Genomic DNA, 16,810 nt, shown 5'->3' on the forward strand with positions numbered 1-16,810 from the left:
ATCCAGATCCAAAACCAAAACACGAAAGTGGAATTAGAACCAAAACACAAAAATGAAAAGTGCCCGCCGCACATCTCTAACATATATATCTATATATATATATATATAAATCCAGGTACCTGCTGTGGTTCGGCACTCAAAAGTAAGGGTATCAATTTACTTGCTGCGGTGCCCTCCGAGGATCAAAGGCAAGATCCAATATAGAAGAAAGGAAATCAGCGGCACTCAGCAGACTTGTAGTAAAATAAAAGAGTCTTCAATCCGGTCCTACGCCGTTTTGGGGACTGCGCCCCATCTTCAGGGACAAATCATACACCACTGAAGATGGGGCGCAGTACCCGAAATGGCGTAGGACTGGATTAAATACTCTTTTATTTTACTACAAGTCTGCTGAGTGCCGCTGATTTCCTTTCTTCTATATATAAATACATATATTGCCGGAACTCACTTGTCCAAAACTGCATGCCCTTGTGCGGCATAATCCAATTCACAGCTCCATATAAGAAATGGCACTCAGATTCGACATTGTCAGCAAAAAACAAAACTGTATTGAAGTTGAGTACTTTCGGGGACAGCACCCCATCCTCAGAACCTTACAGCAGATGAGACAGATGATCTGTCTCATCTGCTGTAACGTTCTGAGGATGGAGTGCTGTCACCAAAATTACTCAACTTCAATACAGTTTTGTTTTTTGCTGACAATGTCGAATCTGAGTGCCATTTCTTATATGGAGCTATATATATATATATATATATATATAGCAATAGGAGAACTGGCGCCAAAGTGTCTTATCAACACCCAATTTATTACCAGAAAGTGTACTAAAGGCTTACGCCCTAAAAACAATTGATTACATGTTCCATCTTAAAAAATGTATTAAAACAAAATAATAGCACAAATCATTAGAGGGGAGATGTTTTGTTTCACATTCGTAGCTTTCTGTGTTTTAGCATTGACAAACAATTGTGGGTGATTCACAATATTCTCCTCCTTCTCCTTAATGTTGGTATGGAGATAACATCATAGTACAGATAACACAATGCGTTTCGTCTCTGTAGCGAGACTTCATCAGGGGTACATCTCAACTGAATGGTACAAATAATTAATAATCAGATTAACAAGACTTGGCAAATCGTTCCAACGCGCTTCATCACCAATGGACTTTGTCCAACTCCCTGACTAAGTCCATTGGTGATGAAATCAGTTGCCCGTGGTTTGGAGGATGTAATGGATGTGCTGACCTCACATGCTAGTTCTGATGAACATAGGACTGTGCTGACTATTTTAGAGACACAGTATAGTGAACCTGGTGACTATTCGGAAGCACTAGGGGAACGGTTTCTATGCTGATGAATTTTAACTGAGATTTATGTGAGCTTTATAATTCAGTAAAAATGTGCTTGTTAGCTTTTACTCATTGACTCATTGAGTGCATCCTTAATTTTTGTTTTATATATAAAGTATATGAGTGTTTAGATAGATAGATAGATAGATAGATAGATGCTGTCGAATACTGGGACTGAGGCAACCTGCTGAAGGCCTAACAGTTATGTGTGTGCACTACGGGATAGTACGTATATTATGTATACATCCAATAATCACAGTAGCAAAGGGTTCTCATATTCACTAGTAGAAGCATAAGAGAATCCATCTTGATTCTAGCTAGATGATATATCAAATTCATCTTGAACTTTTTACACACTGAGAGACGAGAAAAACAACTTTGTTGGCTAAGTATTAATTCCACATACGCACTTTCTAAAAGCTCATAGAGACCAGATGTAATTCCTAATATGGACACAGTTGAAGTTCACGAGTATATTTTAGTATTCTTGACAATTGTCCCAATATTGCCTAACAATGTATTCCTGAGGTATGAAATCATATGGGAGGGATATACAAAATGGGCGTAACTGTGTATTATATAAAACTCATTGTTGATACGTGTATCTGGTTGTTAAAAGGATTTAACCCAGGCGGAGAGAATGCTACCTCTCCCCTGTATACGGGCGTGGCCTTTGAATAAATAATAATTGATTTTTATAAATCCATTTTCAATTCATTAATTTTACCTAACAACCCAAACAGCAACAAGATGGTTAATTTAGTTAACCTCACAAAGAGAATTAACAATAGATAGAAAGATAGATAGATAGATAGATAGATAGATAGATAGATAGATAGATAGATAGATAGGAAAAAAAATAATAATAAATATATATATATATAATGTCCACAGGCAGCCGGCACTCATTTGATCATAGGCTTAGGGCTCAGGTGCTTCATCAAAAAAGTCATGTACAAATTCCAAAAAAGCAGACTGCACTCAGAGACTTTGAGAAAACGAATATACAAAGCTGGATTCAAGGATCGACGTTTCGGGGTACAACCCCCTTTCTCAAGATTACATTACAGCAAAACAGACATAACAATTTTCAGTAAAAATGTGCTTGTTAGCTTTTACTCATTGACTCATTGAGTGCATCCTTCATTTTTGTTTTATATATAAAGTATATGAGTGTTTAGATAGATAGATAGATAGATAGATAGATAGATAGATAGGAAAAAAAATAATAATAAATATATATATATATATATATATATATATATATAGGAAAAAGTAGGCGGCACTCCAGGATTTGATCAAACAAAGCTGTGTATTAAAACATCATAAAATACAGAGCAAACCGACGTTTCGGGGCCCGTAGCCCCTTCTTCAAGGTGTATGTGATAAGAGTGTGAAGCTTACCTTATAAGCCGTGAATACCCCACCAACCGAGCGTGAGGACGGACGCCTCCGGCCACTCTGTCCCCGCCGCGTTCCCTGGACTTCCGGGGCCTGCTGCGGATGACATCACGCGTCCGTGCGTCGGGTTGCTATGGTAGCAGCCGGCGCATAGGATCGCGCTGGCCGGGGCTGTCAAAACACAAATGAGTGAAAAGGATTTAGACAGTGAGGCACCCATGCATATCGTGTCTATATTATAGTACAGTGGAAAGGATATTCCTGAAACATAGACTGTAAGATAGGAGCATGTAAATGGGGTAACTGTGTGAACTAATTGTAAAGACTAGGAGGGAACCCCCTAATGTCGGGTGCGGATAGCCACGGTGCCAATTAGTGATCCCCCACCACACATATTAACTAGATGGGGCCTGATTATGATGTCACCGTGGGCTAGGGTGCCTATAGGTCTAAACTATGGCTCCCATGTTGGTAACAGGTAAAGCAAACAAACAATGGTTATGTACGTATTCCCACACTGCTGGTTTCTGTGGAGGATGATGTATTTGAGATTTAGGTAGACCTCTGATTAAAGGTCTTGGGTGGTGACTATTAGCCCTCAGGAAATTATTTTTGTCTGTAGGTTTCGTGTAAACTGACGTAGACACGACTTGGTTGGAACACATGACATGGACATCCAAGTAGTCAGCCTCTGTGGTACTGGATTTAAAGGTGAACTTGATGGGTGAGTTGGTGGAATTAATCTGACTCATCAGCTGTATGAACCTCTCTTCACCACCTGTCCATAACATGAAGATGTCATCTATAAACCTGGTGTATAGTAAAATGTGCTCCGATATATTGTCGTCTAGGAAGAAGAACTTCTTCTCCTCTTGGAACATGAAAATGTTGGCATAAGACGGAGCGACTGAACTCCCCATGGCGCAGCCTGATCGTTGTTCATAAAATTTCCTGTTGAATAGGAAATAATTTCTCCGCAACGTCAATTCCAGTAGTTGAAGAAACAACCCATGCCCAATGCATTGGACGTCTTCCTGTAACAGGAACCTCTTCATTGCCTCTAGTCCCTCGGCATGAGGGATGCTTGTGTACAAATTACACACGTCCATTACACATAATAAGGTGTCAGGAGGGACGTGTTGGAGGCTTTTTAATGCGTTCAGGAATTCAGTGGTGTCCTTGATGAAAGTAGGTTGCTTTTGGACAAGGGGTTGTAGGATAAAGTTCAGAAACTGGGATATTGGCTGATATAAAGAATTTCTTGCAGAGATGATGGGGTGCCCGGGGGGTTTTGTCAGGTTTTTGTGGATCTTCGGTGTGGTGAATAGAATTGGTACGACCGGAAATTGCTGTACGAGAGCTTTGTGAAGTTTATTGGTAATTTCTTGATCCTCTTTAGCTTTATCCAGAATGTCATCCAATTCCCGCTTGTAATGGGCGGTGGGATCCATTGTTAGTGTGGAATAAGTGTTGGGGTCTGCCAGTTGTCTATCAATTTCACTGATGTAATCCGGTAGGTCCTGAATTACGATTCCCCCTCCTTTGTCCGCTGGTCTGAATACCACATCTGTGTAACCACTAAGATTTTTGAGGGCTGTTTTTTCTGCCCGAGACATATTGAAGTGGGTTATATTAGATGCTTTGGAATATTTGTCCACTGAGGTATCCAGCAGCCGTGTAAAGGTCTTAATGGAGGCGTTTGTTGAGGGGGGGTCGAAAGTAGAACGAGTTCTATTGTTGAGGAATTCAGAGAATATATTCGGTGTAGAATCAGGAGGTTTGTCCAAAAGCAACCTACTTTCATCAAGGACACCACTGAATTCCTGAACGCATTAAAAAGCCTCCAACACGTCCCTCCTGACACCTTATTATGTGTAATGGACATGTGTAATTTGTACACAAGCATCCCTCATGCCGAGGGACTAGAGGCAATGAAGAGGTTCCTGTTACAGGAAGACGTCCAATGCATTGGGCATGGGTTGTTTCTTCAACTACTGGAATTGACGCTGCGGAGAAATTATTTCCTATTCAACGGGAAATTCTATGAACAACGATCAGGCTGCGCCATGGGGAGTTCAGTCGCTCCGTCTTATGCCAACATTTTCATGTTCCAAGAGGAGAAGAAGTTCTTCTTCCTAGACGACAATATATCGGAGCACATTTTACTATACACCAGGTTTATAGATGACATCTTCATGTTATGGACAGGTGGTGAAGAGAGGTTCATACAGCTGATGAGTCAGATTAATTCCACCAACTCACCCATCAAGTTCACCTTTAAATCCAGTACCACAGAGGCTGACTACTTGGATGTCCATGTCATGTGTTCCAACCAAGTCGTGTCTACGTCAGTTTACACGAAACCTACAGACAAAAATAATTTCCTGAGGGCTAATAGTCACCACCCAAGACCTTTAATCAGAGGTCTACCTAAATCTCAAATGTTGAGATTAGCTAGTATTAACAGTGACAGAACGACGTTGGTAACCCAGCTCGACTGTCTAATCCACAGATTTGTTCAAAGAGGATATGACTGGTCCCTACTTAAACAACAAAAGGAGGAGATCCTCTCAATGAACATCCAAGACACATCATCTGCCGAGTCGGTAGAATCAACTCAACAGGTAATTCCATGGAAGACCACATATACTACTACCAGCCCGGTAATCCAGAGAGCAGTGAGAGCCCTCTGGCCCATAGTGCGAACAGATGAAGATCTCAAATGTTTCAGATCCAAGAGACCTATGGCCTGCTTCCTGAGGGGAAAGAACATCAAGGACAGTATAGTCCACTCAGACATAACAGGATTCAGTGACACTCTTCCCTCCAACTTTCTAACTAAAAATAAAAAACCTGGATGCTATAGGTGCCTAGGGTGCACTACGTGCACACATATGTTGACAGGATCGTCCTTCAAGTTCCCCCTATCTGATAAGGTGGGACAAATCAGGCAAGTTTTAACTTGCACGTCCAAATACATTGTCTATCTCATAACATGCCCATGCGGCAAAGGCTATGTAGGGAAAACCATCAGGACGGCAAGAGAACGCATGGCCCTACATAGATCTGCCATCAGCCAAGCATTATTGGGGAAGAAGATCGATCAGCCCATAGCCAGGCACTTCGCTGAGAAGAGACATCCTTTGAACTCACTTAAACACATTCTCATTGATCAAGTACCAGATACCATCCGAGGAGGAGACAGAGGAGGAAAACTCCTCATGTTAGAAGCAAGATGGATCTTTAAACTTAACACCATAAGCCCTATGGGCTTAAATGAGAACATTGCATGGAATTCCCTGCACTGAAGCGGGTCTGAATACATGATGGGAGCAAGAAGATGGATCCTACATCATCCTCCACAGAAACCAGCAGTGTGGGAATACGTACATAACCATTGTTTGTTTGCTTTACCTGTTACCAACATGGGAGCCATAGTTTAGACCTATAGGCACCCTAGCCCACGGTGACATCATAATCAGGCCCCATCTAGTTAATATGTGTGGTGGGGGATCACTAATTGGCACCGTGGCTATCCGCAGCTTCTCCAGTCAGGCTAGTATGACTCCCGACATTAGGGGGTTCCCTCCTAGTCTTTACAATTAGTTCACACAGTTACCCCATTTACATGCTCCTATCTTACAGTCTATGTTTCAGGAATATCCTTTCCACTGTACTATAATATAGACACGATATGCATGGGTGCCTCACTGTCTAAATTCCTTTTCACTCATTTGTGTTTTGACAGCCCCGGCCAGCGCGATCCTATGCGCCGGCTGCTACCATAGCAACCCGACGCACGGACGCGTGATGTCATCCGCAGCAGACCCCGGAAGTCCAGGGATCGCGGCGGGGACAGAGTGGCCGGAGGCGTCCGTCCTCACGCTCGGTTGGTGGGGTATTCACGGCTTATAAGGTAAGCTTCACACTCTTATCACATACACCTTGAAGAAGGGGCTACGGGCCCCGAAACGTCGGATTGCTCTGTATTTTGTGATGTTTTAATACACAGCTTTGTTTGATCAAATCCTGGAGTGCCGCCTACTTTTTCCTATATACTACCATCATCTCGGAGGGCACCCAGGTCCATTGTACGTTGTATCCAGTGAGTGCCGGGCTTTCCCACAGCATATATATATATATATATATATATATATATATATATATATATATAAACAAGATGGAAGACCGGCACTCACTTAATCAACGTTATAGCGCCCGGTGCCCTCAGCAACAAAGTTTTAAACATATGCAACAAGGAGAAGCGGCACTCACGGCTGGATACAAATGGACACAGAGACCACAGCAGTACGTATCAACGTTTCAATTCCAATGAATTTTCGTCAGGATACAGATCTGTATCCTGACGAAAATTCATTGGAATTGAAACGTTGATACGTACTGCTGTGGTCTCTGTGTCCATTTGTATCCAGCCGTGAGTGCCGCTTCTCCTTGTTGCATATATATATATATATATATATATAAATTGCGGTGGTGTTCAGCACTCCTTTCAAAATAACAAAACTGCTGCGGGTGCCATCACACGTGAAAATAGAATCCTCACACTTACATTTGTAGACCAGGGTGCGGCACTCCGTCGAAATAATTCAATGCAGTCGGTTTAGTAGAAAATCAACGTTTCAATGTCAATACATTTTCGTCAGGATTACAAACAATACAAGGACATACATACCTTAAATAGTAACACCCGTGCTCTTGTCGCGGTTGTCAGCGGGTTCTCCGCCCCGGACCGCCGCTTTGAGATGACGTCATCACGCAAATAGCGTGTGGCGTCAGTGCATACCCATCACCATAGTAACCAAATAACCAGGAACTGTCAACGATGTGTGTTACATATAATCGTATAAAAATAAATGGTAATATATCTGAGCAGGTTTGTTCTGAGAAGATTTTTTTCTATATATAATCAATCCCTACTATCACCCCCATTAGCTTACAAGTCTGGTAGATAATATCACAATCATCACATAAAGTAGCGACGTATTAATCATCTCCTAGTAAGAATCCCATACTAGAATTAGATGACCGCTGACATCTAAATCGTACCAAGACGGATAAAACAACTAATGATGTGATTAAATAGTGGATTATCTCCCAATACTCAAAAATATATCTCAATTAGGTAAAACATGAAAAAGATAAATGTTCATTGAGACCCTTTGGACTAATAACATCTAATCGATGTATCCATCGAGTCTCGCATTTCAGTAATTGTAAATTACGGTCTCCACCCCTTCGTGTTAGTGGAATGTGGTCGATCATTCTATATTTCAGATTAGGTAACCCATGACCCTTCTCAGCGAAATGGCGGGCTACGGGTTGTTCACTAGTGCCACTAGCAATAGCTAATCTTATAGAGTGGCGATGAGCTGCCATTCTCTCCTTGAATTTACATTGGGTCTTTCCTATGTAGGAGAGACCGCAGGGACAAATTATCTGGTAAACCACATGTGTACTATTGCAATCCAAGTGATGTCTGATCTGGTATATTTTCCCTGAATGTGGGTGATTAAATTTATCCCCCTGCATTAAATAATTACAGGTAGTGCATCCACATTTAAAGCATCCCCATCTCTTTGTAGATAAAAAATGTTGTTGTCTTGTTGATCCTATATCTGAAATATCAGTACGGACCAGTAGGTCCCTCAGGTTTTGTCCCCTAGTAAAGCAGGGCATAATTCTGCTTTCAGATAAATTTAAAGTGTCATCGTTTTTAATCAAAGGCCATAATTTCTTGGCTGTTGTAATGATCTTGTCAGATGCACAATTATATCGATTAACAAATGGCAATGTATGCAACAAGGGTTTACGTGGTTTTTTCTTCAATAAATCCGTCCTATTAAGGGACATCACTTTTTGTTTAGATGACATTAACAGTTTATGGTCATATCCTCTCTGTACAAATTTATTAATGAGTTTATCAATTTGTAAGTTCGCTGCTTCAGTATTATCATTGATGCGGCGTATTCTAATCATTTGAGAGAAAGGGAGACCCATTTTCAATTTCCTAGGGTGACCACTATTCATATGCAATAATGTGTTGCGATCAGTATCCTTGGAGTATACTGTAGTGCTAATCCCCTGTGAGGTAATTGAAATGGTAACATCCAAAAAGTTTAATTGCTCCTGGCTCATCTTAGCTACTAGTTTAACTGGGTTATCAGATGTATTATGTGTTTGAATTAACTGCAGGAATGTGTCTTCAGAACCTTGCCAGATAATGAACACATCATCTATAAAACGAGTATACATCAAAATATTTGACTTAATAGTTTCATCTGTAAAGAAAATATCCTCCTCCACCTCAAACATGAAACAATTGGCATATGCCGGGGCCATAGAAGACCCCATCGCACATCCAGTACACTGTAAATAATATGAACCATCAAATAAAAAATAATTTTTCGTCAACACAAATTCCAATAATTGCAACAAAAACTGTATATATGAAGCAGAGAAATGATTTTCTTTGATTAGCAAATTTCTAACCGCAGTTATACCAAGATTATGGGGAATCACCGTATAGAGACTGGCTACGTCAATGCTAATGAGCCAGACTCCTGTGGGGACATTACCGACAGGAGTCTGGCTCATTAGCATTGACGTAGCCAGTCTCTATACGGTGATTCCCCATAATCTTGGTATAACTGCGGTTAGAAATTTGCTAATCAAAGAAAATCATTTCTCTGCTTCATATATACAGTTTTTGTTGCAATTATTGGAATTTGTGTTGACGAAAAATTATTTTTTATTTGATGGTTCATATTATTTACAGTGTACTGGATGTGCGATGGGGTCTTCTATGGCCCCGGCATATGCCAATTGTTTCATGTTTGAGGTGGAGGAGGATATTTTCTTTACAGATGAAACTATTAAGTCAAATATTTTGATGTATACTCGTTTTATAGATGATGTGTTCATTATCTGGCAAGGTTCTGAAGACACATTCCTGCAGTTAATTCAAACACATAATACATCTGATAACCCAGTTAAACTAGTAGCTAAGATGAGCCAGGAGCAATTAAACTTTTTGGATGTTACCATTTCAATTACCTCACAGGGGATTAGCACTACAGTATACTCCAAGGATACTGATCGCAACACATTATTGCATATGAATAGTGGTCACCCTAGGAAATTGAAAATGGGTCTCCCTTTCTCTCAAATGATTAGAATACGCCGCATCAATGATAATACTGAAGCAGCGAACTTACAAATTGATAAACTCATTAATAAATTTGTACAGAGAGGATATGACCATAAACTGTTAATGTCATCTAAACAAAAAGTGATGTCCCTTAATAGGACGGATTTATTGAAGAAAAAACCACGTAAACCCTTGTTGCATACATTGCCATTTGTTAATCGATATAATTGTGCATCTGACAAGATCATTACAACAGCCAAGAAATTATGGCCTTTGATTAAAAACGATGACACTTTAAATTTATCTGAAAGCAGAATTATGCCCTGCTTTACTAGGGGACAAAACCTGAGGGACCTACTGGTCCGTACTGATATTTCAGATATAGGATCAACAAGACAACAACATTTTTTATCTACAAAGAGATGGGGATGCTTTAAATGTGGATGCACTACCTGTAATTATTTAATGCAGGGGGATAAATTTAATCACCCACATTCAGGGAAAATATACCAGATCAGACATCACTTGGATTGCAATAGTACACATGTGGTTTACCAGATAATTTGTCCCTGCGGTCTCTCCTACATAGGAAAGACCCAATGTAAATTCAAGGAGAGAATGGCAGCTCATCGCCACTCTATAAGATTAGCTATTGCTAGTGGCACTAGTGAACAACCCGTAGCCCGCCATTTCGCTGAGAAGGGTCATGGGTTACCTAATCTGAAATATAGAATGATCGACCACATTCCACTAACACGAAGGGGTGGAGACCGTAATTTACAATTACTGAAATGCGAGACTCGATGGATACATCGATTAGATGTTATTAGTCCAAAGGGTCTCAATGAACATTTATCTTTTTCATGTTTTACCTAATTGAGATATATTTTTGAGTATTGGGAGATAATCCACTATTTAATCACATCATTAGTTGTTTTATCCGTCTTGGTACGATTTAGATGTCAGCGGTCATCTAATTCTAGTATGGGATTCTTACTAGGAGATGATTAATACGTCGCTACTTTATGTGATGATTGTGATATTATCTACCAGACTTGTAAGCTAATGGGGGTGATAGTAGGGATTGATTATATATAGAAAAAAATCTTCTCAGAACAAACCTGCTCAGATATATTACCATTTATTTTTATACGATTATATGTAACACACGTTATTATCGTTGACAGTTCCTGGTTATTTGGTTACTATGGTGATGGGTATGCACTGACGCCACACGCTATTTGCGTGATGACGTCATCTCAAAGCGGCGGTCCGGGGCGGAGAACCCGCTGACAACCGCGACAAGAGCACGGGTGTTACTATTTAAGGTATGTATGTCCTTGTATTGTTTGTAATCCTGACGAAAATGTATTGACATTGAAACGTTGATTTTCTACTAAACCGACTGCATTGAATTATTTCGACGGAGTGCCGCACCCTGGTCTACATATATATATATATATATATATATATATATATATATTATACACCTCAATTCCAGGGGCGGCATTCCATAATAAATAAAATAGACACTGTGATGTTTTGCAAAACTACACTGTGTCTATTTGACTTAATACGGATTGCCGCCCCTGAAATCGATATTCAACACACTGACCAAGGGGAGTTTGACTGGAGGGCACCTGGCCAAGTATTCCACGTGTGACCATGTGAGCACCGGTTTCGTGACAATTTATATATAGCTATATACATACATACGTTGTATGTATATATGTTTGTATGTATGTACATATATATATATATATATATATAGCCCCAGGTAAGCAAGATATTTGGAACATTAGAGTATATTATGTAAAGTGTGATTTGCATTTTGGTTTAAAAAGTATATATACTGTATCCTCTTTCTTACTGAATTGAATACAGTCACAATGCTGATTGATAAATTATACTTTATTTTTATAACATTGCCATTATATCACTTTTATTGATAGGGGCCCCCACAAGTTTGTTGTCCAGGGCCCCCATATACCTTAAACTGGCCCTGTCAGTGACTGACAGGTAGGGCTACCAATAGGAAGTCAGTGCCAATCACAGAAGCCAGTACAGGCACGACTGCATCTATCTTCACTGACACTGAGGTTTGGTGGATTTTACCTTCAGCCAATAGATAGTACTGCATCCCACCGGTAAAATCCGCCACTGTCTGGTACTATACATCCCCACATGTGCACACTGACAGCGTGCATCCCCCCATACCCCCATCCTGTATACGCTGGTACTATGCATCTCGTTTGTGGTCCCACCCTTTTATACTGGTTCTATGCAGCCCCACCTGTGCCCACTGACACCATGCAGCACCACCTGAACTTCATCAGCAACTTGATAGGTGCTATAGTTTTGTCAGAAAACACATTTGTGTACATGCATTACCTCCATACACTATACCTGATGTCTAACCTGCGTACATGTAGTTGCTGAATGAGATTCAGTACTGTGTCCTCTGTATGCTCCTGGGACAGTGATATCAATGGTTTATTGTGTTTTATGAAATGCTTATTCAGACGCCTCAGTGTTGTGAATGTGTTTGTTTTGTTCTGCACCTTTTTAAGTCTTGATATACATTTTATGTCATTTGGACATTGAAGGAGCTGAGGAAGGTGATGTGAGGTGCTTATTGTACAGAAGATTGGACCTCATTCTGGTCCAGTTGATGTTGCTACTTATTATTGGTTCTTTGCTCATGTGCAGGACCCATTGAGTGCAGCACAAATGGGTCCTGTGATATAGGAAGTAAAACCATGTTTCACTGCAGGTGGGGCAGATGTAACATGTGCAGAGAGAGTTAGATTTGGGTGGGTTATATTGTTTCTGTGCAGGGTAAATACTGGCTACGTAATTTCTAAACTGAAATTTAGAATTCAGTTTGAACACACCCCACCCAAATGTAACTGTCTCTGCACACGTTACCTCTGCCCCCCTGCAGTGCAACATGGTTTTGCCCAATTACTTACATTTTTGGTTTGCTAACAAACCTGAATAAAGCCCTTAGTGACAATCGTGAGGATGTTGAAGATGATGAATGTCCCGGGAAGGCCTTACACATCAAAAACAAATGAAAATATGGAAATAATTTAGAAAATTGTTCAAATTAACGAGCAATTCAGCATCCAAATGATAGCAGGAATGGAAATCATCGACAAATAAACTATTAGGCAAGTACTAACGTGACCTCTCACAAACCTGCCGTTTTCATCTAAAAAATATTTCCAGGATCAGACCCTTTTTGACCCAGGATGATACTAATCCAATCACTGGTCATCTCCAGACTGGACTACTGTAATCTCTTCCTGACTGCAATTCCTGACAAATACCTCTCTCCACTCCAATCTATCCTTAATGCTGCTGCTCGGCTCATCTTCCTCACCAAATGCACTATGTCCACCTCTCCTCTCCTACAGGAACTTCACTGGCACCCCTTACCTTTCAGTATCCATTTCAAGCATTTCACACTCACAAAGTCCTCATCCACTCCTCTCCCATCTACATCTCTGACCTTATCTCCCTTTACACTCCCATCCATCCTCTTCACTGATAATGCACGCCGACTCTCCTGTCTTCTGATTACTTCCTCCCACTCCTATCTCCAAGATTTTTCACGTGCTGCACCACTTCTCTGGAACTCCCTTCCTCTCCTCCTCAGACTCTCCACTTCTCTACAAAACTTCAAACGGGCTCTCAAGACCCACTTCTTCACCAAACCCAGCCAAATCTTATCCTAACCCTCTGTTCCACGTTCTCTATGTACCCCATCTGTGTCATGCCTGTCTGTCTACCTCTCCACTTTAGAATGTAAGCTCGCAACGAGTAGGGCTCTCTTCCCTCATGTGGTTATCCTTTTTCTTATTTTAATAATCTTCAGCTGTACCAAATCCAGAAGTCTTCTGCCACCTGATACTTACTCCAGTGTCATCTACTGATGTAACTATGTTTATTTACCCTGTACTTGTCCTATATTGTCTTCAACTGTAAGTTGCTGTTTGATTATTTGTTTATGTACTCTGTAACTTGGCACTGTGGAACCCTTGTGGTGCCATATAAATAAAGGATAATAATAAATAATTGTAATAATAATAATAATAATAATAATAATATAGAAGAAAACAACGGAGCTGTTGAGAAAGCTGTGAGATAGTTTCATTTTTTAATAGCCACACCTCGTATTATAACAAAATTGGTGCTAGGTGGCCAATATAATTAATTTCATAAGATTATATATAATATAAAGAACCAGAACTCCTTATAAAAGACAGAATTATAGTGTATCTACTTCTGTTTGTGCACTAGTCGTATAATGCCTCTTTTCACCTCTTGGTTCCTCAGGCTGTATATAAGAGGATTCAGCATTGGTGTCACTACTGTGTAGAAGACAACAGCCATCTTGTCTTGGTTTTCAATCACTTTGGAGTGGGAGCGTAGATAAGTGAAGAAGACTGACACATAGAAGATGGAGGAACACATGACATGTGAAGAACATGTACTGAATGCTTTCTGTCTGCCCTCAGCAGACTTCATCTGTAGAATGGAAGAAATTATTAATGTGTATGATATCAGGATGACTAGAAATGAACCTTGGGCACAGGACACTATAGCAAAAATAGTTAAAATCTCACAGATGATCGTGTCAGAGCAGGACAGCTTGATCAGTGGAGGGACGTCACAGTAGAAGTGGTCTATAATGTGGGAGCCACAGAATTGTAATCTGAATACACAGCTTGTTTGCGTGGATGACTGCAAGAAGCCAATGGTGAAAGATAATATAACCAGACACGAACATTTTTTCTTAGTCATTATACAGATATAATGAAGAGGGTGACAGACGGCAACATACCGGTCATATGCCATGCTTGCGAGAAGTATCACCTCAGTACCTGCTAGTCCAGCAAATAATAAAAACTGAAGGGCACACCCAACAAATGAGATCGCCTTCTTTGTGGAGATAAGGTCAGAGAGCATTCTAGGAGTTATAACTGAGGAGTATAAAAGGTCCACCAGGGAGAGGTAGCTCAGGAAGAAGTACATCGGAGTGTGCAGTTTAGATGTAATATAGACAATAGCCATCATACCGATGTTTCCCACTACAGTCACCATGTAGACATGTAAGAAGAGTATGAAGAGGAACGGGGCAAGTTCTCCATTGTCAGTGAGTCCAGAAAACACAAACTCTCTCACTTGGGTATTGTTTGTGATGTTCATTAATTCTCTCTTTAATGATGAAATGAAAATTGATATCACAAATTCTCAATTTTTAAACCTGTAAAATTAACTTTGCTAAAGCAATACCCAACACCAGATCATTTCAGTAATCTTTAAAAATGAAAAAACAAAATGTGATTATGCAAATTTGAATTAAGCCAATCATCTTTTTTGGATGTAAATACTGTATATATGGACTGTAATCCTGTTAGATAGAAAACTTTAAAATTAAAATCTAATCAATATTGCTCACTTCTTTAAGTGGCTTCAGCAATGTCTAGTCAAAAGTCACATGGATGCAGAGATGTCGTCCGGTAGCATTATGGTAGCAGACAGTGTTGGGATCAAGTATCAGATACTATCACTGAAAGTATATTGTCAACATGCGTCCAGTGTCGGGACAACCTGTCGGCTCCCAGCAATGGTAAATCAATGGTTTAAACTTGCCTTGTGGACAGGCAGCCAATAGGAAGTGGTGGTGGTGTTTTGATTTTGGTGTCGACTGTGACCTAATCACAGAGTGGCAGCCAATCAGAAGTAGGCAATCATGGCTTGCTGCCTTATAACTCTGCCCACTTGTGGTGTCTGAAGTCTGATGCCACCGAGCAGAACAGTGGAGTCCTTTGGATAGTGACGACATCAGTTCTAGTGCTCCAGTGCAGACTTTGAAGATCCAGGCTTGGTTGAGCTTTGAGAATGGAGGCAAGCAGTGACATAATAGTCCAGCTGAGAATAGGAGAGTTTTCTTATTGGTGCAAGCTGTTAATAACTCTCACTAGACCACTACAGTAGGAGCATACTCGCACTGATGTGCCCTTCAGCAGGCAGTCCTTAGGCCTTAGCCCCTATACAAAAGTGACCTGGGCAGTAGGGCCAGTTCACTCTACTTTGCCCTACAACAAGGCATGCCTCAGTCACATGCCCACTGTAAGTGCTTTAGGCCCAAGTCACTAGATATAGGTTAAGTAGGCCACTGTCAGAGAAATACTGTTACCTGGACATTAGGCCTATGTGATATAAGTATTAAACTACACCAGGTAGTTGGGAACAGGACTCTTGCCCACAATTTATTACAGCTGCCACATTCTGGTGGCATTCCTGTTCCCTGAAGTGGAGGCCACCCAGGCCCCCACCTATAGATGTGTTCTTCAAAAATGTAAGAGTCCTTATAGTGGACCTTTTAGTGGAGTAGGGATATCCAGCTTTGTAGGCAGGAGTTTTATTGTACAGAAGATAGTGGGCGCTGGTTAAAAAATAAATAATCAAATAATATAATTTCTACAGAATGGTATTGTTCTATTTTTCTAGCTGCCCACAATTGGGGATCTGGATATCCCCTAAACTAGAAACAGCCAAAATATACACAATAATGTGGGCGCTCTGAAAAATACAATTACAAACAGCTGCTGGTCTTGTAAAATATAAAGATATTTTTATTAATATAACTCCTGGTTGGTTCCTAAATCTCATATGTATCACAATAAAACATTTATCCCTTTAATAAAACATTTAAGAAGAACCAATGTCCCAAATGCTCAAGACTTGCTGACAGTCCTGCGAGTAGGCTGGTGGTTAATAAAGTTAGTATATGAATGCCGGCTGTTAGTAATTAAGCATGCAATTTTTGGCTTGGTACCAAATTAATATAGGCAGTTCGTTGTTTAAAAAACTTTTTATACTT

General features: G+C 40.4%; 1 protein-coding gene across 1 annotated transcript; it reads right to left on the reverse strand.

Moving 5' to 3' along the window:
• Positions 1 to 10,129: 10,129 nt before the first annotated feature.
• LOC134933963 (olfactory receptor 5AP2-like) lies at positions 10,130 to 15,129 on the reverse strand. The gene is made up of 2 exons (XM_063929496.1): positions 14,218 to 15,129; positions 10,130 to 10,150 (listed from the first exon to the last, which is right to left on the reverse strand). Exons 1-2 carry the CDS (start codon positions 15,127 to 15,129, stop codon positions 10,130 to 10,132), a joined length of 933 nt encoding a protein of 310 aa, XP_063785566.1.
• Positions 15,130 to 16,810: the final 1,681 nt, after the last annotated feature.

This window comes from Pseudophryne corroboree, chromosome 6 (assembly GCF_028390025.1).
Source record: "Pseudophryne corroboree isolate aPseCor3 chromosome 6, aPseCor3.hap2, whole genome shotgun sequence".
Lineage (NCBI taxonomy): Eukaryota > Metazoa > Chordata > Amphibia > Anura > Myobatrachidae > Pseudophryne > Pseudophryne corroboree.

What these genes read in the sequence shown, in the direction of transcription:
- LOC134933963 (XM_063929496.1), bottom strand. Translation starts at nt 15,129, where the DNA reads ATGAACATCACAAACAATACCCAAGTGAGAGAGTTTGTGTTTTCTGGA. An exon ending in AAAGAGGCATTATACGACTA is followed by an intron (nt 10,151 to 14,217) that starts GTGCACAAACAG and finishes TGATCTTGTCAG; the next exon opens with ATGCACAATTATATCGATTA.